The sequence below is a fragment of the Zingiber officinale genome, chromosome 8B (assembly GCF_018446385.1).
Source record: "Zingiber officinale cultivar Zhangliang chromosome 8B, Zo_v1.1, whole genome shotgun sequence".
NCBI classification, from domain to species: Eukaryota; Viridiplantae; Streptophyta; class Magnoliopsida; order Zingiberales; family Zingiberaceae; genus Zingiber; species Zingiber officinale.
In genome coordinates, this window is record NC_056001.1 from 102,220,769 (window position 1) to 102,239,848 (window position 19,080).

The 19,080-nt window shown below is 43.9% G+C and overlaps 2 protein-coding genes across 2 annotated transcripts; both read right to left on the minus strand.

Moving 5' to 3' along the window:
- Positions 1-1,047: 1,047 nt before the first annotated feature.
- On the minus strand, positions 1,048-5,228 carry LOC122017362 (probable beta-1,3-galactosyltransferase 12). Its single transcript, XM_042574955.1, has 7 exons — positions 4,737-5,228; positions 3,522-3,674; positions 3,356-3,438; positions 3,178-3,277; positions 2,963-3,076; positions 1,760-1,902; positions 1,048-1,469 (listed from the first exon to the last, which is right to left on the minus strand). Exons 1-7 carry the CDS (start codon positions 5,174-5,176, stop codon positions 1,363-1,365), a joined length of 1,140 nt encoding a protein of 379 aa, XP_042430889.1. The 5' UTR covers positions 5,177-5,228; the 3' UTR covers positions 1,048-1,362.
- A 50-nt stretch (positions 5,229-5,278) lies between these two features.
- Positions 5,279-6,257, minus strand: LOC122014108 (UDP-glycosyltransferase 82A1-like). Its single transcript, XM_042570292.1, has one exon. It carries the CDS (start codon positions 6,158-6,160, stop codon positions 5,279-5,281), a length of 882 nt encoding a protein of 293 aa, XP_042426226.1. The 5' UTR covers positions 6,161-6,257.
- Positions 6,258-19,080: the final 12,823 nt, after the last annotated feature.

Here is a 19,080-nt window from a genome sequence, read left to right on the forward strand (position 1 = left end):
AAATTTTTAATATACTAGATTTTTAATATAATTCAGTATATTTCAATACGTATACGTGATATACTGAAATTTTTGGTATGTCACCTCCGTTCACTATCACTTAGATAATATTGGTTAGTTATGCAACAAATCACTTGAAAGAATAAGCCGCTTAATGAACTCCTTACATACTTCATTGCAATTGGACATTGGAACAAGTAACGGTGTTAAATGCAAATAGCATTCCAACATCTAATGGTCAATTCGCTTTTCCCTACAACTATTTTTCATGCGGCAATTGACTAAAGACCGCACTTAAAATTGTAAAATTCTCAAAGGGTGTATCTAATTTTTAGATTTCTCAAATGATACATTTGTTTCCCATTTTAACTTTTTGGCTGTTTGCATTTTAAAAACCAACATTAATATTATAAAAATCAACAAAAACTATAAAATCAGCACCATCGTGACATTATATTTTGAAAATCAGCACCACTCTATTTGTTTAAAATAAAAAAGTCAGAAGAGTGTGATTCTATTTTTGAAAAACTAACACCACAATGATTTTAAATTATAAAAATCAACACCTCGAATGATCTAGAAAAAGTGGAATTTGATCGGTGAGTGGGGTAAGATAAGAAACAAATGCATCCTTTGGTGCACCTTTTAAGAATTCCTTAATGTTAAATATGTTTTTTTGGTCAGTTGTCAATTTTTCATATTGTAAAAGAGACAATCACCATTTATTTTTGTTTTCTGATTTGATATAAGAATAATTGAATAGGTGAGGAAGAATCTGAATAAAGGAGCTCCTCAACATAAAATCATAAAACCAGTACCATAAAACCAACACCACTCTATTTTTTTAAAACAAAGAAGTTAGAGGAGTGATTACGTTTTTGTATCTTTGATGCGTCTTTAAGAATTCCTTAATTTTAAGCATGCCCTTTAATTGTCGATTTTTCATGTTGTAAAAGAGACAATCATCATTAATTTTTGTTTTCTAATTTGATCTATCGTTATAAGAATAATTGAATAGATAAGGAAGAATCTGAATAAAGGAGCTAATAAAAAGGTGCCACATTTTGTTTTTCAATAATATTGTTGTGATGTTACAAAATGCACTAGAAAAGTCTTGAAAAGATAAGCAATCTTTACAAGGACTCATGGATTATAGCCGCCCCACATTCTCCTTAACATATTGAAAAAATGCATTATAAAAATGTACAACAAAATTACAAGTACTCCATGGGATGGCCACCATGAGGCCAGCACTCATTTACATCATGTATTCAAATTAACAAATGAGGTCGATGTCATGCTTCCGCGGTATTTGTGTTGTCGATAAGCACTATCGTTAGAAAAATTGCTAGCGTGAACATACTAGCGCTCATCGTAGTCGTCTTCATCTTCTGGAGGCAACGTGGAGCTGTTTGAGCACATACTGATATTGTGAAGCTTCATCAATTTGTGTTTAAGGTTGCAGGGATCTGCCATAATTTCCCCAAATGTTACTTATAATTCACATGCACCATAAATCAATCTGGAAACAATGTCATCTTATACTATTATTTCTCTTTCTTTTTCAAAGAACTGCAAAATCTAGCCATAGGATTAGCAAGTGTGCATAGTTTCATGCCAATATCTAAATTCTAAAGATTATTGGTACTGGGTGTGCATTCAGGCTAATATCTTTCCATATTTTGATATTATGCAGTACAGCACATTGCTTCCAAGAGTGACAAAAGCAGATGAGTGAAAACTGGTAGACTTAACATACCTAAGCATCTTGGGTTGCTCCAGACAGCAATAGATGTGGGACTGCATATAGGCTCACACAGAGCTTTATTATCCTCATGATTGACGTTGATGGCAAGCATCCATGAACCAATGGTGACATCCTCATTATTGAAAAACCTCAAACTGAAAGATTTTTGAGTTTAGTCAAAATACAATCAGTAGCGGCAAAACAAATCGTGCTAGTCAAGTTTCAAAAAGGCAACATAAAGTGATAAGAAATTTCGAGGTAAAAATGATACAATTTGATGAATCAAATTGCGAGTCTGCAGGTTAAACAAAAAAGGAAACGAAAAGAGGTAACGCTCCCGGACTGCAATTGTGTTCTCTGCTCCATTGCCTCTTTGGAGACAGTGTGACATTTGTTTTACAATTGCACAGCTGTAAAACTTGGCTGGGGCATTATCCTAGACAAGTTAAGGTGCAATGACAAATCTTTTTCTCCAAGGGCTGGCATTCCTAGTCCATGCGGTCACCCAACGAGAGTTCTCAAGTAGGGAAACACTATTATACACAGTGTAGTTGGCAAGATGTGATACGATTGCTAGAAATCCTAGTGGTAGCATGGGTACTTTGATGAAGGTTGGTTTGCTTTGGAGTGCTAGTGCTAACACAGGTCAAAACCCCTCATCTCAGATATAACAGGAAGGTAGCAGGAAAGTTTTTTTTTTTCATTGGGAGGAGCTGTGGTTATGTTGTTCAACCAATCTGTCTCAGGCGGGATTCTACTTCCAGCTAGAGTTACATGTCTATTTACCCACTTAGCATCAGTTTAGAAATCCTTTTCCTTTCATATGTGGGTTTGTTGAATAGTAGTACTTGCCCGGGTTAAGATTTGGATCTATATTAGACTTTGCTGTAATTCCAGATGTTTACTAGTGAAACCTTGTGAGCAGTTCTGCTTGGTCATATCATTTTTCTAAAAAATGTGGACTCATTCTAAAATGAAATAAATCACTCCAATGTGGTGGTTCATCAATGGCATATTATTTCATGGATGCTCTTAAAATGCAGTGATACATTGCATAACTTAAAACTCAAAATCATCTGCTGTATGAACAAATTTACTTTGGTTAACAGTTTTGGCAGAACTTTACAAGAAAGAACGTAAAAACAAACTCACTTTGGCATGTTAGTTCACCATTCTCCATCAAGATTAACTAAGGGACACAATGAAATGACTAACCTATCATTCCTGGCATTTGCCAAAAAAGCTACTGTATCAGCAGAAAGAGCATATATTGGGCCATCAGCATGGAGAAAATATTCATTCCCAATCAACTTGCCAGAACTTTCATACCTGTAGTTTTTTTCAACAGAGGACATCATTAATCTGGGAAGAGCCATAGCATACATACCAAAGTTTGAGACTGAAAGAAATTATTCTGTAGCTGCATCTACCATTTCATATTTGGGTCTGTGATAACCGGGCCCTTTTTCATGCAGCCAATGTAACTAAAACGATGTGCTCGATCCTTGGCAAGAAGTGTAGCAAGTCGGTCTGATCAAAACAAAAGGAAATTGTTAGACAATAGGAATAACTTCAATAATACTTGAAAGTTGAAACAATATTGCTTACCTGGACGCAGATATATATCATCATCAGCTTTCACATAAAATTCTGCATCAAAAAGTTTGAAAGCTGCTTTGAAAAATTCTAACCTAGAAAACACGAATCATATTAACTCTCCTAAATTTGCTGAATCCAAAAACAAAATAATGTACCAAAAGATATGGCTTCTCACGTCTTATGGGGCAAATTCAAGTTATCTTCATCAGCATCTATAAGAATAAAGTCATGGTGTTGGTCTATTTCCTTTTTCAGAGCTGTCATATTCCTTGAATCTTTTGTCTGCCCTATCACAAATCTAAGAGCCAATCCAGTAGCTTGATCGAAACTGCCACAAGAGTTTTTTCTCATACATGTTGACAACTATAAAATATGACAGAAAAAGAATCTTAAGGCATGTATTAGTTTTACATGACTAAATTACTTTAAAATTCTACTCTATAAGATCTCCTCTATCAACCCAAAAGATTCAGAACATCTCCTAGAAAAAAAATTATTGTCTTTCAAGTTTCAACAACTTTTTAGGACATGGAAATAGTTAGAGATGTATCACAATTAGGAGGCAACAACAGATCGCATGACACTATGGGGGGTGTATTCCATAAACTTAGATTAGTGCTTATTGTAGCATACTAGTATTAATGTCCTCAACGAGTATGTCACATATGTTACATAATCTCAAAACTTATCTAAGAAATATAAGCTAGGTTCCATTTGAGAAAAAAAAATGAACCGATAATAGCAATTTTTGTAAAATTGTTATAATTTAGTAATTTCTTAAGGTGATTTATTTGGCAAAACTGGTGATATTCTGAAAGCATGCCACTTTTACAGCTCAATCTTCTAACAGATATTCTTTCCAAGTTAATAAATTAATGACAGGATGAGGACAGTTCATGACAAATCCTAATCCCCAAATTTCTCATATGACTGGTACACATAGGAGAAACATGATTTTACCAAATTTTTCAACACATATCTGATCAATCCTATCGATTTCTAAAATATTGAAATTTTGGAGCCATTGAAATTCTAATCCCCACTTTAGGAATCTGATAAAATAGTGGATTCAGAATTATAACTCAAAAAGCCATGATCACAATAGCTTTGAATCGCATTCAAACCTGTTATCACGTCAGCTCAGGATTCAAAATAACAAAAAACTTCAATATCCCTCAAACTCCTATCCTAATCCACATTTAAGCATGGCAGTTCATCAACTCATGATCCTAGATCGCAATCTATGTCGATTATAAGCAAACGAGAATCCCAATTATAAACCATTCTTATAACTTAGTGATCTAAGAGATCAAGATTCAAGATCAGACACCATATATCAAGATTCAAGCGAGTAAGCCGAGATCCAAGGGGAAAAAAAAGGGGATCTTACCGCGACAAGGCGTCCGGATCAGAGGGGAACCAGATACTGCGTAGCGCAGCGCGGCGATTGACCGCCGAAAACCCAGTATAGACGCCGACCACTGCGAGCACCTTCGGCCTCGGCGCCACGACCTCCTCCTCCCGGCCGGCGGCGGCGAGGGACTTGGATCTGAAAGCACGGAGGGCATCCTGAGAGCTTCCACACCGGAATACAGTGGCAATACGCGGAGGGCGACGGAGGGCGGAGGCCGAGAATGCGATCCCAGCGACTCCGACGAAAAGGCAAGCCGCGGCGAGGACGAGAATGAGGACGAGGATGCGGCGGGAGAGGCCGAGAGCGTTAGATGGCAGGAAGACGGAGGCCTTGGACTGTGGCCTCCTCTTCTTCTTCAGGTGCTCATCGTCGTCGTCGACGAAGTCGCAGCCAATGGAGTGGTGGTGTTGTGGCATTTCCGTAATTAACGCGAATAAACAGTCAGCTTGTCGGAGAGAGAACGACTGGGTGGTGAAGCGGTCCAGCTAAATCCAAAGACCTGCACTGGATCGGTTTGATTAGACCGGTCCGGTTAAATCCGGTCCAGATGAGTCGAGGCTTCTTTTTGAAATTTTGAAATTATGAAGGTCTGAACAGAGTAAATGCTTTTCTATTTCTTCCTCCTTTTGGTATTTCTTCTGCCTCTGATCTCCGTTCATCCCATCGAAGAAACCTTGTAGATTTTCCATGGCTGTGGAACTCTTTCCACATTCCCCCATAACTCTCCTCCTCAACCGCACCAGCCTCTCTTGCATCACGGCGCCCTCCTCGGTTGCCATCACCCTCTTTATGCCGTCCTCCACCGCCGACCTCCCGGCGGAGCCGTCAAGCATGGCGCCGATGCCCCACCCCTTGAGGATGAACTCCGCGTTCACGAACTGGTCTCCGGCGACCGGGTAGCACAGCAGCCACTTCTCGTGTTGGATCGCCTCCAAGGTCGAGTTCCACCCGCAGTGCGTGAGGTAGCACCCCACGGCCGGTCTCTGCGGCGCCCACGCCACGATTTTCCCAGGAAGATTCCCCGGTAACCCTCCAGAAACCCCGCACCGCCACGCGTCGTCCTCTCTCAGCGCCCACAGGAACGGTCGGCCAGCCGCCGCGAGCCCGAGCGCGAACTCCGCGACCCGTTCCGGCGAGAGCGGCGCCACCCAGCTGCCGAACGACACGTACACGATGGAGCCGGGAGGGTGCTGCTCCAGCCACTGCAGGCAGCTTCGGTCTTCTTCCCACATGCTGAGGTTGCTGGTGCGGTGGGCGAGCATCAACGGCCCAATGGGCAGAGGTTGCGGGCGGCGGTGGCAGCTCCTCTGTTCGTGTTGTTGACCTGACTCATGGGGGAAAGAGTTGACCAGGAGATGTTGGACGGATTTGGCACGTTCCAGGACTCGCAGCCAAAACATGAATCGCGATCTCAGGGTTGCCCACCAGCCATGGCAGCTCCTTGGTGCTCAACTTGGCTTGGCTTGCCAGCGTCAGCGACTTCTCCGCCACCGCCGTTTTTCGCTTGTTGGGCGGAATGAGCCTTTGTTCAGAGGACTTTCTGTAATAAAATTTAATTCTAACCGAAATTTGAGTCAGAGGTCGACAGAGATAACATTGATATTGTCAGAAAGATAACTTTGATGCATCCGATGTATACCTGTTCAAAAAAGTTAACCCTTATTTGGAATTTTCCGATATATATAGTACGAGAACTAGTGGCAAACGAATTTTGCACATACATAGACAAGTACCCAGAATAATAGAGACATGAAACTAGGAAAAAATCTTCAGTGAAGGTCCTCTGATGTTCAAGTAATGTTCTTTTTCCCCATAAGAACAATGTACGATAGAAAAGGAACTATTAAAGATGAGTGTGTATGTATACGTACCTTGCTAAGGAAAATGACCTCTCTTTTTATATGACGCTGTGTACCTTCAGAGTCTGTATTTTGTCAGAGAATGTCGGGTGTCAGGGTCTGTCGAGTGAGAGAGGATGTACGGTGACCTCCTATTGGTAGAAGGAAGATTCTATTCGCAGGTAGTAGCAGACCACTGGAATATTCCCTAACGTTTGACAGTTATTCTCTGACAGAAGATTACGATTCCCTGACATTGTTGTCACTTAGCGCTTTCTATCTTGCTCGGGTTTAGCTACAGATAGCTCAAGATGATTGTTCAGATGTCTATCTTATGTCTCAGATCTGGGTACCAGCCCTGTTTATGCCCGACCAGGAATTATGCGGCCGATGACGTGAGGCGGTCTAACTCCCTCTTTCTCCTAATTGTTGACTGCCACGTTCCCTTGACTATTGACTATCCTCACGTTCCCTTGACATTTGATTGCATGGCCTTATCAAGCTCCACCTTTATGCACCGTATCACAAGCCTCCCCTCTAAGTCTAGTCGAAAGATTCTCAAGTCTAACTGACTAGACCCTAGCATACTCGTGTAGCTGATTATCTTTACAAAGACTGAAACCGGTATCCTTATCACCGTGCTGCTATTGACCCAGTGAAGGTGGCGAGTCATAGTATTGCCATTGGCCTGGCGATGTTGGAGCAGATGAATACGATCCAATGCTCAGGTTGTTGGCAAGTGTTCGCAAGAGCAATGCTAGCTCAAACCTTGCGTCAGGGTGGGAGTTAGTAGCCCGACTGAGAGGTCATTGATTGTGAGAGCATGCTCCCTTATAACTCGCGCTGGGGCGAGAGTCTGGAAAGCCGGCCGAGAGATCGTTAGTCGTGAGAGCATGCTTACTTATAACTCGCGCTGGGGCGAGAGTCTGGAAAGCCAACCGAGAGGTCGTTGGTCGTGAGAGCATGTTCACTTATAACTCGCACTAGGGCGAGAGTTTAGAAAGTCAATCGAGAGGTCGTTGGTTGTGAGAGCATGTTCACTTATAACTCGTGCTGGGGCGAGAGTCTGGAATGCCAGCCGAGAGGCCGTTGGTTGTGAGAGCATGCTCACTTATAACTTACGTTAGAGAGAGAGTCTGGAAAGCCGACCGAGAAGTCGTTGGTCGTGAGAGCATACTCACTTATAACTAGTGCTAGAACGAGAGTCTGGAATGCCGATCGAGAGGCAGTTGGTCTTGAGAGTACGCTCACTTATAACTCGCGCTAGGGCGAGAGTCTGGAACGCCGACCGAAAGGTCGTTGGTCATGAGAGTATGTTCACTTATAACTCGCACTGGGGCGAGAGTCTGAAACATCGGCTGAGAGGCCGTTGGTCGTGAGAGCATGCTCACTTATAACTCACATTGGGGCGAGAGTTTAGAACACCAACTGAGAGGTCGTTGGTCGTAAGAGCATGCTCACTTATAACTCGCGCTAGGACGAGAGTCTGGAAAGTTGGCCGAGAGGCCGTTGGTCGTGAGAGTATGCTCACTTATAACTCGTGTTGGGGTGAGAGTCTGGAATGCTGGCCGAGAGGCATTGGTCGTGAGAGCATGCTCACTTATAACTGGCATTGGGGCGAGAGTCTAAAACACCGACTGAGAGGACGTTGGTCGTGAGAGCATGCTCACTTATAACTCGCGCTGGGGCGAGAGTCTAGAAAGTCGACCGAAAGGTCGTTGTCGTGAGAGCCTGCTCACTTATAACTCGCGCTGGGATGAGAGTCTGGAATGCTAACTGAGAGGTCGTTAGTCATGAGAGCATGCTTGTTGGTGCAACCTTAGGTCAAGGTTGACTTGGTTGACCTGACTCGAGTTGACCTGACTCGAGTTGTGTTTTGATGTTTGACGATGTTTGACGAGAAGAGAGTTGTATTCTTGATGTTTGACAAGAATAGGTGTTTGGGAGATTGTAGGTGCAACCTTAGGTCAAGGTTGACCTGGTTGACCTGATTCGGGAAAAGCCCAAGCAGGGAGCTTGGCACGCGAAAAGTCCAAGTATGGAGACTTGGCACTGGAAAAGTCCAAGTACGGAGACTTGGCACGGGGAAAAGTCCAAGCAGGGAGCTTGGCACGCGAAAAGTCCAAGTATGGAAACTTGGCACTGGAAAAGTCCAAGTGCGGAGACTTGGCACGGGAAAAGTCCAAGTATGGAGACTTGGCACTGGAAAAGTCCAAGTATGGAGACTTGGCACGGAGAAGTCCAAGCAGGGAGCTTGGCACGAGGGAAAGTCCTAACTGGGATGTTAGGCAGGTGGAAAGTCCCGGTGAGTGAAGCCAGGCAGTGGGAAAGTCCTAACTGGGATGTTAGGCAGTGTGGAAATCCTGGTGAGTGAAGCCAGGTAAAAGTCCTGGTGAGTGAAGCCGGGCAAGAGGAAAATCCAGATGGATCAAGGATGATCGGACATCTGGTGTGGAAAAGTCTAAGTGGGTCAAAGGGATTGACCGGACACTTAGCGGGGAGTGCTAGCAGGTCAAAGGAGTGACCGGATGCTAGGCATGATGTACCAACAGGTCAAGGTTGACCGGATGTTGGTGTGGAAGCCTTAGGTTTAGGGCTGAGAAGTTTGGATCGGGCTGCAGACCGATCCAATGATACATGGCTCATCTGATCGGTCTGGTGACCGATCGATCGATCGAGATGCTATCGATGGTTATCTCGATCGGTCCGAGACCGATCGAAGGAGATGGCAAACTAGCGAGAAGAGAAGCTCGATCGGTCTACGGACCGATCGAGAATCGATCCGTGGACCGATCAGGTAGCTTCTGATCGGTCCATGGACCGATCGGATGGAAGCGAAGTTCTTCCGATCGATCCGCACCATCAGATGTTGCCCGATCGGTCCACGCATCGATCAGGTTCTAGTCGCTAGACGCAACGGCTAGTTTCTTCACTGTTTCTTCGCGGTATAAGGAGACGAGGGCATCTTCAGTGCGTAACTCTCTTTCTTTTCCTCCTTAGAACTTCTGTTCTTCTGCTGCTCAAGCTTTGTTGAGCTCACTTCCGAAGCCCCGCGTGAGCTTCTTTCGGCTGAGCTGCTTGTTGGCATTCGTCCGTGAAGTTGTTGCTTCCAGGACTTCAGTCGACGACAAGAAGGCAAGCTTGTATTGTTACATTCATTGTATTTACTTCTTGTATTCCTTGTATTCTATCTTGCTGTTGCGAGTTATTGTGGCGAGGTTTCTCCACCCACGAGTATCTATTAGCCGGGTTTCCGGGGACTCATCCACCGACGGATTGGTAGGCTTCGTCCTCCTTACGGACATGCCGAGGAGTAGGAGTTCATCTCCGAACCTCGTTATATGGTTTGTCTTTCTTCTCCTGTTTTCTTTCTACGTTGTATTTCCGCTGCACTAACCTAATCATAGGAAGAAACGCGAAAGATTGGGGTCGGCTATTCACACCCCCCTCTCTAGCCGAGTACGAACGATCCTAACAATGCTCACTTATAACTCACGTTGGGGCAAGAGTCTGGAATGTCAACCGAAATGTCGTTGGTCGTGAGAGCATGCTCACTTATAACTCACGCTGGGGTGAGAGTCTGGAAAGTTGACCGAGAGGTTGTTGGTTGTGAGAGCATGTTCACTTATAATTTGCGCTAGGGCAAGAGTCTGGAAAGTCGACCAAGAGGTCGTTAGTCGTGAGAGCATGCTCACATATAACTCGCGTTGGGGTGAGAGTCTGGAACGCCGACCGAGAGGTCGTTGGTCACTTATGGACTTATCTTCTGTGGCCTTTGGAGTAACCTGTAGTCATAGCTCCCGCTCGGTCATTGGGCCTTGGCTAAATTTGAATCTTACTCTGATTTCAAGATTGGGGTGAAACATCAAATTATGATCAATGTTTCCCGCTGCCTTCTACACCTATTCCCAAGGTAACTGCATGGAATTCTTGGTCTTCGAGGCATGACACCAGTTTCACCAAATCAGCCTCATGATTTCCCTATCTTTTCCATCATAAATGTCATGCCATAGGAAAATGACACGTGTTTGACTGGTTTCCTTTGGTACGACAGTCGACACACACTTTTCGCACGAAACTCAATAGTGCTCCCCCTCTGGCAATCTCACGGTTATCCTTCGCAGTGCCATTTTGATTGTTCGGATCGTATCCCTATGCCCCTTAGTGGGTTTAGTTTAAAAGCCCTAAAGGCATCGAATGATTATTCATCAATACTTCTTCTTCCCTGCTTGCTTGCCTTAGTGTTCGTGCATTTCTTTCGTAAGTGTTCCTTTTCCTTTTCTCTTGCTTATGCAATTTTCAGATTATGGCCAGAGACACTTTAGTCCCCTGGCATGCCTTCTTCCACTCCAATTTTGATAGGAGCGATCTTAAGTCGGTGCAGGCTAGCCTGAAACTTTCTGACGACTACACCTTTTACATTCCTGGGTCTGATGATCATCCTTGCCATCCTCCTCCTGGTTGTGTGACCTTCTTCTGAGATCAACTTCTTGGGGGTCTGTGTTTCCCTATCCCCTCTTTCTTTTTAGAGTTAAGTCAGTACTTTTGTATCCCCTTGTCCCAATTTGCTCCTAATGTCTTCTGTTATGTGTGTGGGATGGTAATTCTATGCCGTCTATATGACCTTCCTTTGACTCCTCAACTTTTTCACCATTTCTATTTCCTCAAATGATAGGAGCCCGGCGTTTTTATGGTGCAATCTTGACCCAGGTGTAAGTTCTTCATGGGCATGCCTTCTTCAAATACAGTCTGGAAGTCTCATTTTTTCTATGTACAACTACCTGATCCTGTGGCTTGGCCCATTGAGTGGCGCTCAGGTCTTCCTCCTCCTTTTGAGTTAAGCGACCATCAACACATACCCGATTACTTCACTACTTCTGAGAACTGGCTGAGGTGCAGCTCCAACTCCCTTCCTTGCTGTTGGAGAGTGTGTTGTACATCTTTGGCTTGAGTCCCATCCAGATTCCCTTGACCGCACCTTTTAGTAAGATCAAGAAACTCTTCCCTCCTATCTTCACTAACTGAGGTATTTTTTGTCATTTGCAGAATTCATCATGTTTAGAGCCTTTGCCCTCGATTCCTCCACGCTTGCTAGTGACATTTTGCGGAAGCACAGAAGAGAGATTATGGCTGGCCAGGAGGTTCCCTCGGTCAGTGCTTCAGCAGGAGCCTCCTCCCAACAAATGGGAGAACATGAGGTTCCTGAAGAAGAATCTTGCCCTTCTGTGGGACCTTCGACCGCTGCTATGTCCAGTGAGAGGACTTCTTCTCCAGCAGCCGAGCGTCCCTTGAGCCTTGAACGCAAGAGGTGACATGTGACTCCTTCAGTCCAGTCCTCCCCCAAGAGGCCGCCATTTCTGCGGGTATCTATCCAGACTACAACTCCTTCCCGGATCAACACTCTCGTCTCCTCAGAGGCCGCAACCTCCTCTCTAGTCCCTACTCAAGCCACGGACCAGACATCCTCCTGTCTGGGGGGCCAGCTCGTGACTTCCACACCCTCTCTACCTCTAACGTCCATGGACCAACCGTCATCGGTAGCTCCTACGCCTTCCTCCCACTCCAAGGATCACTTGAAGGGGTGGTATGCATTTACTTCCTCCTTCTAGCTACCATCCATCCAAGTGTTAGGCACAACTCCTTCCTCCGGCATTCCCCCCAACTACGGCCAGGTGCAACTACATGGCGCCTTGGTCGACTCGTGAAAGAGCACGACCAACCAGATTTTGGAAAGCCCATAGTTGGACTTGTCTGATGCATTTTCCCAACAGATGGTGTCGGTAAGTTTTCACTACTCCCTTTTCATTTCCTCGAACTTTTGCTGATCTGGTGCTATTTGCAGACCTACGTTATGGAGCTGAGCATTTCTTAGTTTATGGTTGGCCTGCGACAAGAAAATGAGTCCTTAAGGGCTCATATTCAAGAACTGGCGTCCCCTACGATAGTGGGTCAGATTTTAGATCTCATGACCCCGAAGAGTTTGGTACAATCTCACTTGCAAACAGCGGAGAACCAAACTCGGATCGCCAGGGACTTTACCCGTGTTGGGTTCGATAAGGTGAAATCCCTGGAGGTCGCCCTAAAGACCAACGCTGCTAAGCTTAAGTCTGAGGACTTGAGGCGAGTTCAAATCTTGGTCGTCCTAAAGGCGAAGGACACAGAGGTTACCAACCTCTCCTCTCAACTACTGGACCTTCAGGAGGCGCATGCCTCCCTACGAACAAAGCTAGCAGCTAAAATGACTGACCTATCCGCTAGCGCTGATCGAGAAGCCGCCCTTCAAAAACAAGTGGATGTAACTCAGGCTATACTCAAGTCTTTGCGAGCAAAACTTTTGGCAGCTAAAACTGAGGCGGCGGCTGCTCGCCAAGAGTTGGCTGGAGCTCGAGATGAGGGGTGCAAGGCCCAAGAAGAGCTGAAGGATTACCAGGTGGGGAAGGACTCTCGCATCGCAACCCATAAGACCTCCTTCTTATCTTCCAAGGATTTTGGGGCTATGGTAGACTGCCTTATCGATCAAATGCTATGCTATGGCGGCGAAGGGGGCCTATTGCAGCTTTAAGAGAAGGGTCTGTTGCGATCAAATCCTTTTGAAGATTTCTTAGATTGCACCCACCTATGTTGGTACCCAAAGATAGTTTTGATGTGATCAACCAAGTCGGGTTAGGTCCTGTTAGTGTTTAATCCTGTGTCTAAGTGTGTAGGAGCTTAGGAGCACAGTAAGTCGAGGAAAAGATGCAGTTAGCGAGAAGGATGACACGTGAGAGAGCCGATCGGTACGCTCGAGGGACGAGATGCTGAGGAAGAGTACGCAGGCAGACGAGAAGGAGGCGCACGACGTTTTCGAGGGGCGAGAAGCCGGAGTGGAAGTTTGTTCGAAGGCCGGAAGTTGGGTTCGGGTGAACCTTATTCTGGATGGATGAGATCATCTAAGCGAGCGGAACCGGAGCGGAAGACCTGACCCAAGGCGAGCGGAACTGGAGCAGAAGACTGGGATCGAAAGTCAACAAACTGTTGACCTTCTTGGTCAGGGCGCTCAGACCCAGTCCGAGCGCAAGGACTCACCAGACTTCAGGCGCCCGGACTATGATCTTTATTTGGATCACATTAAACGCGATCTGTTGCGGCAGGGATAAAGTTTTATCCCCCTCTAGGTGCCTGGAACCTTTCCAGGCGCCTCGACTAGGGCTATACATACAACCTTGGTCCCAGAAACTAAGAAGAACAAGAAATTAGATAAACAACACTTGTGATTAGTTATGTTTGAGTTTAGCTTTCTATTTTTGAGCTGTGAATGTTGTAAGAGGTTTCTCCATCCGAAGGAGACTTTAGTGAGCTATTAATTTCTTTGGATTAACAACCTCCTCGGTTGTAACCAAGTAAATCGATTGTGCCTCTTTTTCTTTATTTAATTTCTTAATTCTTTTTATGCAAGTGTTTTATTTAACTAAGATATAAAAGATCGAGAAAGGTTGTGTTTATTTTTGTGCAGGCTATTCACCCCCCTTTAGCCGGTCGCCCAAAGGACTAACAAGTGGTATCAGAGCTCAACAGCTTCAAGAGGACTAATTGCCAAACGAAGCACATAAGATGGCCAGACTGAGTATCTATCCACCAAAATTCGAGGGGGAATTCGCGAGCTGGAAAAAAGAAATGGAGGTATTTTTTAAAAATTGATTTTGAATTACTTTTAATAATGAAATTCAATTTTGTAGCACCTGAAGGTAAAGAAGAATATCAATGGACGAAGAAGGAGCAAGCCGACTTTGTGGTAAACAGGAAAGTAGAATTCCATCTGCTGAGCTTATTACCGCCACAAGAAGTCAACAGAATCGGAGCCTACGAGTCTGCCAAGGAGCTCTGGGAAAAATTCCTAGAACTACATGAAGGAACCTCGGAGGAGAAACTCATGAGACGGGATATGCTCATAAACCAGATCAGCAATATCAAACTAGATGAAGGTGAAACAGTTGCATACGTTCACTCAAGGATCAAGGAGCTCATCACCAGACTCACAAATCTCGGGGAAAAGGTAAGCAACTGAGATTCACTAAGGTATGCACTTAATACATTCCCTAGAAATACGGAATGTGCATCATTAGTAGATACCTATTATATCTCTAAGGATCTAGAATCTGTTACTTTAGAAGAATTATTTTTAACTTTTGATGTCCATGAAACAAGATGTGTATATTCGAAGAAGGAGCCGAAACACAACATTGCCTTAAAAGCAAAGATGGACAAACAAGATTCAGAATCCTCTCTCGATGATGATGAAATGACGCTAATGGCACGTAAATTTAAAAAATTATTTAAATCTAGAAAATCTAATCATCTGCAGTGTAGAAAAAGAAGAAGGATCAGATGCTACCACTGCGATGAAGAATGACACGTAAATGACAACTGCCCTAAATTGAAGAACAAGGACAAGGGCAAAAACAAAAAGCTCGTCCAAACAAACAAGTACAAGAACCTAAAGGCGACATGGGATTAAACGTCATCCGAATCATAGATTAAAGTCATTGCCGGACTTGTGCTAGTGGCAAGTCATAAAGAAGATGAAAACGAAGCAAGCTCGTCCGAAATCAACATTCAAAACATCGATGAAGGGGGAGTGACATCGGAAGAAAGCAGCACTTCAGGGAGAGCTATGGATAACGGGATTGATGAGTTAAATCAGGTACTATCTCTTACTCCTGATAAGTTATTCAAGTTCGTTAAAGTATTATCAAAAAATTATTGCAGGTTGGAAAAAGAAAATAAAGAGTTAAAATTAATTTTAGCTAAATCATGTCTATTATAAGATTTTGATAAATTGAAATCGAAAAATGATAAATTGAGAACATAAGTAGAAAACTTGAAAAATAATGCATGCTCAAATGTTCAACAAACTGGAAATTATAATGGACTAAGCTGACATCTCAGATATCATTAGGGCCAAATTAGAAAATTATCAACGAAATATATCCCTAAGAAATTTATGATTAAATTGGAAGGAACCAATATTGGATTCTAAAATTTTACATAAATTAAAATTTTTTTAATAGGATTTTCAGAGAGAAAATTAAATGTTTAAATTTCTTTAAAAGGTTTTGTCTAGAAAGTGGTTGTTGCTACAATAACTAAGAAGGCCTTGTGCCTCGCCATAGCCTGAAAGCCAATTAATGAAATGAATATTTAATTGACTAACTGATAAACGTTTAATTAAAATGCTTTTAATGTTTTCCAAAAATAGATTTAAAAAAATCACTTATATACATGAAAAACTTAAAGTTTTCTTTTAATTATTTATCTTGCAAGTTTTTTTAACACTTAGAAAGTTTTTTTACACTCAAGAGTTTTTTTTTAAAACTTTCATATTTATTTTTAGTAAACCTTAGACCTTTTATCATTATTAAGTGGAATTTTTTTTGGTATCCCATTTTTAATGTGATCAAAAGAGGGATTAAGTGTAAGAGGAGGGTAGTATTTCCAATTTTAATTTTTGCACTTAAGTTTTTTTTTTTGTACTAATAATTTTTTTAACTGCTATTTATTTATCCTAACTTAACTTGGGTTTGATCACTTCAAAAAGGGGGAGATTGTTGATACCCCAATATAGTTTTGATGTGATCAACCAAGTCAGGTTAGGTCCTATTAGCGTTTAACTTTGTGTCTAAGTATGTAGGAGCTTAGGAGCATAGGAAGTAAAAAAAAAGACACAGTTAGTGAGAAGGACAGTACGGGAGAGAGCCGATGGGCTCAGTGCATTCGAGGGATGAGGTGCTGCGAAAAAGTACGCGGGCAGATGAGAAGGAGACGCGCAGTATTTCTGAGGGACGAGAAGCCTGAGCGGAAGCTTGCTCGAAGGATGGAAGTTGGGGTCAGGTGAGCCCTATTCCGGATGGCCGAGATCACCCAAGTCAGCGGAGCCAGAGCGGAAGACCCAGACCAAGGCGAGCGGAACCGGAGCAGAAGATCGGGATCGAAAGTCAACAGGGTGTTGACCTTCTTGGTACGGGCGCCCGGACTCACCAGACTCTGGGTGCCCGGACCGTGATCTTTATCCGGATCGAGTCAAACGAGATCCGTTATGGCAGAGATAAAGTTTTATTCTCCTCCAGGTGCTTGGAACTCTTCCAGGCGCCCCGATCAGGGCTATAAATACAACTCTAGTCCCAGAAGCTAAGAAGAACAAGAAATTAGAGAAACAACACTTGTGATTAGTTTTGTTTGAGTTTAGCTTTCTATTTTTGATCTATGATTGATGTAAGAGGCTTCTCCACTCGAAGGAGACTTTAGTGAGCTATTAACTTCCTTGGATTAACAATCTCTCCAATTGTAACCAAGTAAATTGATTGTGCCTCTTTTTCTTTATTTAATTTCTTAATTCTTTTTATGCAAGTGTTTTATTTAACTAAGCTATAAAAGATCGAAAAAGGTTACATTTATTTTTGTGCAGGCTATTCACCTCCCTTTAGCCGGTCGGCCAAGGGACCAACAACCTACTCAGCGAGCTCCCTGAAGAGGCCTTTCCCACTTTTGAATAGTCTAGCGCATCCTGCAGCTATCTTCCTCTACTCAATGATGTAATGTCTTAGATTTTCTATTAAACCTTTGCACTATGATTATGGTATTGGATATGTTGTTAGTGAACTGTGTTGCTTTAATGTCTGTGAGGTCTACCCAAGGCCCTTTTTCATTACCCCTTTTATGGCTAAGTGATAAGCTAAGTGACTAACCACTCAGTGGATGCCTGGTCGACCCATCTGCCCGAGTAGGTACTATTTCCTAATTAGGAACATCAGTCACTCTCTTTTCCTGGGCAGGTCGCCTTATGTCACTGTCAATCGACCGCCTGGTCGTGAAGTCCTGGGATTCCAGAGTCGCCCTACTTGCCCGAGCAGGATTACTGTAGCCTCGCATATTTTCGATGTCATAAAGGCTTCCATTCTCCTTCTACCACGTGGCTATCTGCTTCCCTTCTTCAAAACTTTGGTGCGATTTTTTATGATGATCCAACGATTGACATAACCTCTTAACATCATCCACTTCTACTATGATCATATGATTGGTGCTGATGTCGAGGCCCCATACCTTACGCCCCTTCTACTAGCTATAAATAGTCCCCTTCGCCTTTTCTTCGGGACTTGTCGCTTATAGCTAGAGGCGTCTTCCCTTCTTTCCTCTCTTCTTGCCTTTGCCTTCCTCGCTCCCTTGTGTAAATTCTTCATGGACCTGCTAGAGTCTAAATACGCTCCCGGAGTGTTGACCTTTAGCGGCATAGATCTAGACGATCTTCGTTTCGCGTATGAAGTGTTCACTGCCATGCATATTATCATACCCTCCGAGATCCATCGCTTTTACCAACCTCCTCAAGGTTATGTAGCTTTCTTTAAGGAGCAGATCATAGTAGGTCTTCGTTTTCCCATCCACCTCTTTTTCTCCGACGTAAGCTGCTATTTCCACATTTCCCTTTCTTATCTCACTCCTAATTCCATCCGAATTTTATGCTGGTTCATCCTTATTTGTAACTTGTGCGACATCCGCTGGACTCCTTGCCCATTTTACTATTTTTTTACCCCTCGTCGCCACAGTGAAGGCCTCTTTCTTTTCTAGGCTCGCTCCAGGACTACCTTTTTCACTCCTTTACCCTCCTCAGAGCCAGAGTGGAAAGATAGGTATTTTTCCTTTGCTTTCCCTCTATCATAGAGTGGCCAACCAAGTACCAGACCACTCTCCCTTCTGTGCCCTTTCTGGGAGACTATCACTCAAACCCCGCATTCATGGAGGCATCAGTGCAACTAGTGGCCTGACACTTTGATTTGCGTGTGCTACTGACGAAGGATGTCCTGTATCTATTTGGGCTAAATTTTGTGCTATCAGAGCTGTCGTGCTCTCTAGTTAAGTACTATCCCGACTTTAGGTCTCTTATGCCTTCTTATTCTGACCCGAGCGTCTACGATTAGGCCTCTTCCATTGAGTGCTCTGGAAATAAATCACCGAGGGTGAATAATTTTGGCCGATTGAGCGCTCGATACTCTGTTTTGAAGGCTACCCGGATGGCCCCAGGTACTTCTACCTCTCGCCCTTCCAACCCCCAAGCGACATGGCCCATCTGCTGTACTCCTATTCCTACTCGAAAAACTCCACTTGCTTCTCACACTCGTTGCCCCCGGACCACAGAAGAAGAGTCAGATTCAAATGAGCAGCCGCTCGCGCATCGATCGAGGCACAAGCCTATGGAAGACTCCCCAGCTACCCAGCACCCCATCCTGCGTCCACCCTCGCTTAAGAGTCCAGACCTTCGGGCGGCTCTACTGTTCTTCTGGAAGATAAAACAGTGTCTGACCGAGGGAAAGCCCCGATCGATCAGGGGAAGAGCGCTCTAGAGAGGCGACCTTCACCAGCTGCCCCTGTTAGGCCTTCCTCTCCTTAATCTTCCACTTCTACCCGTCCTGTTACCAGTGGGACTACTCCTAGCTCTTCTAGAGTGTGACTAT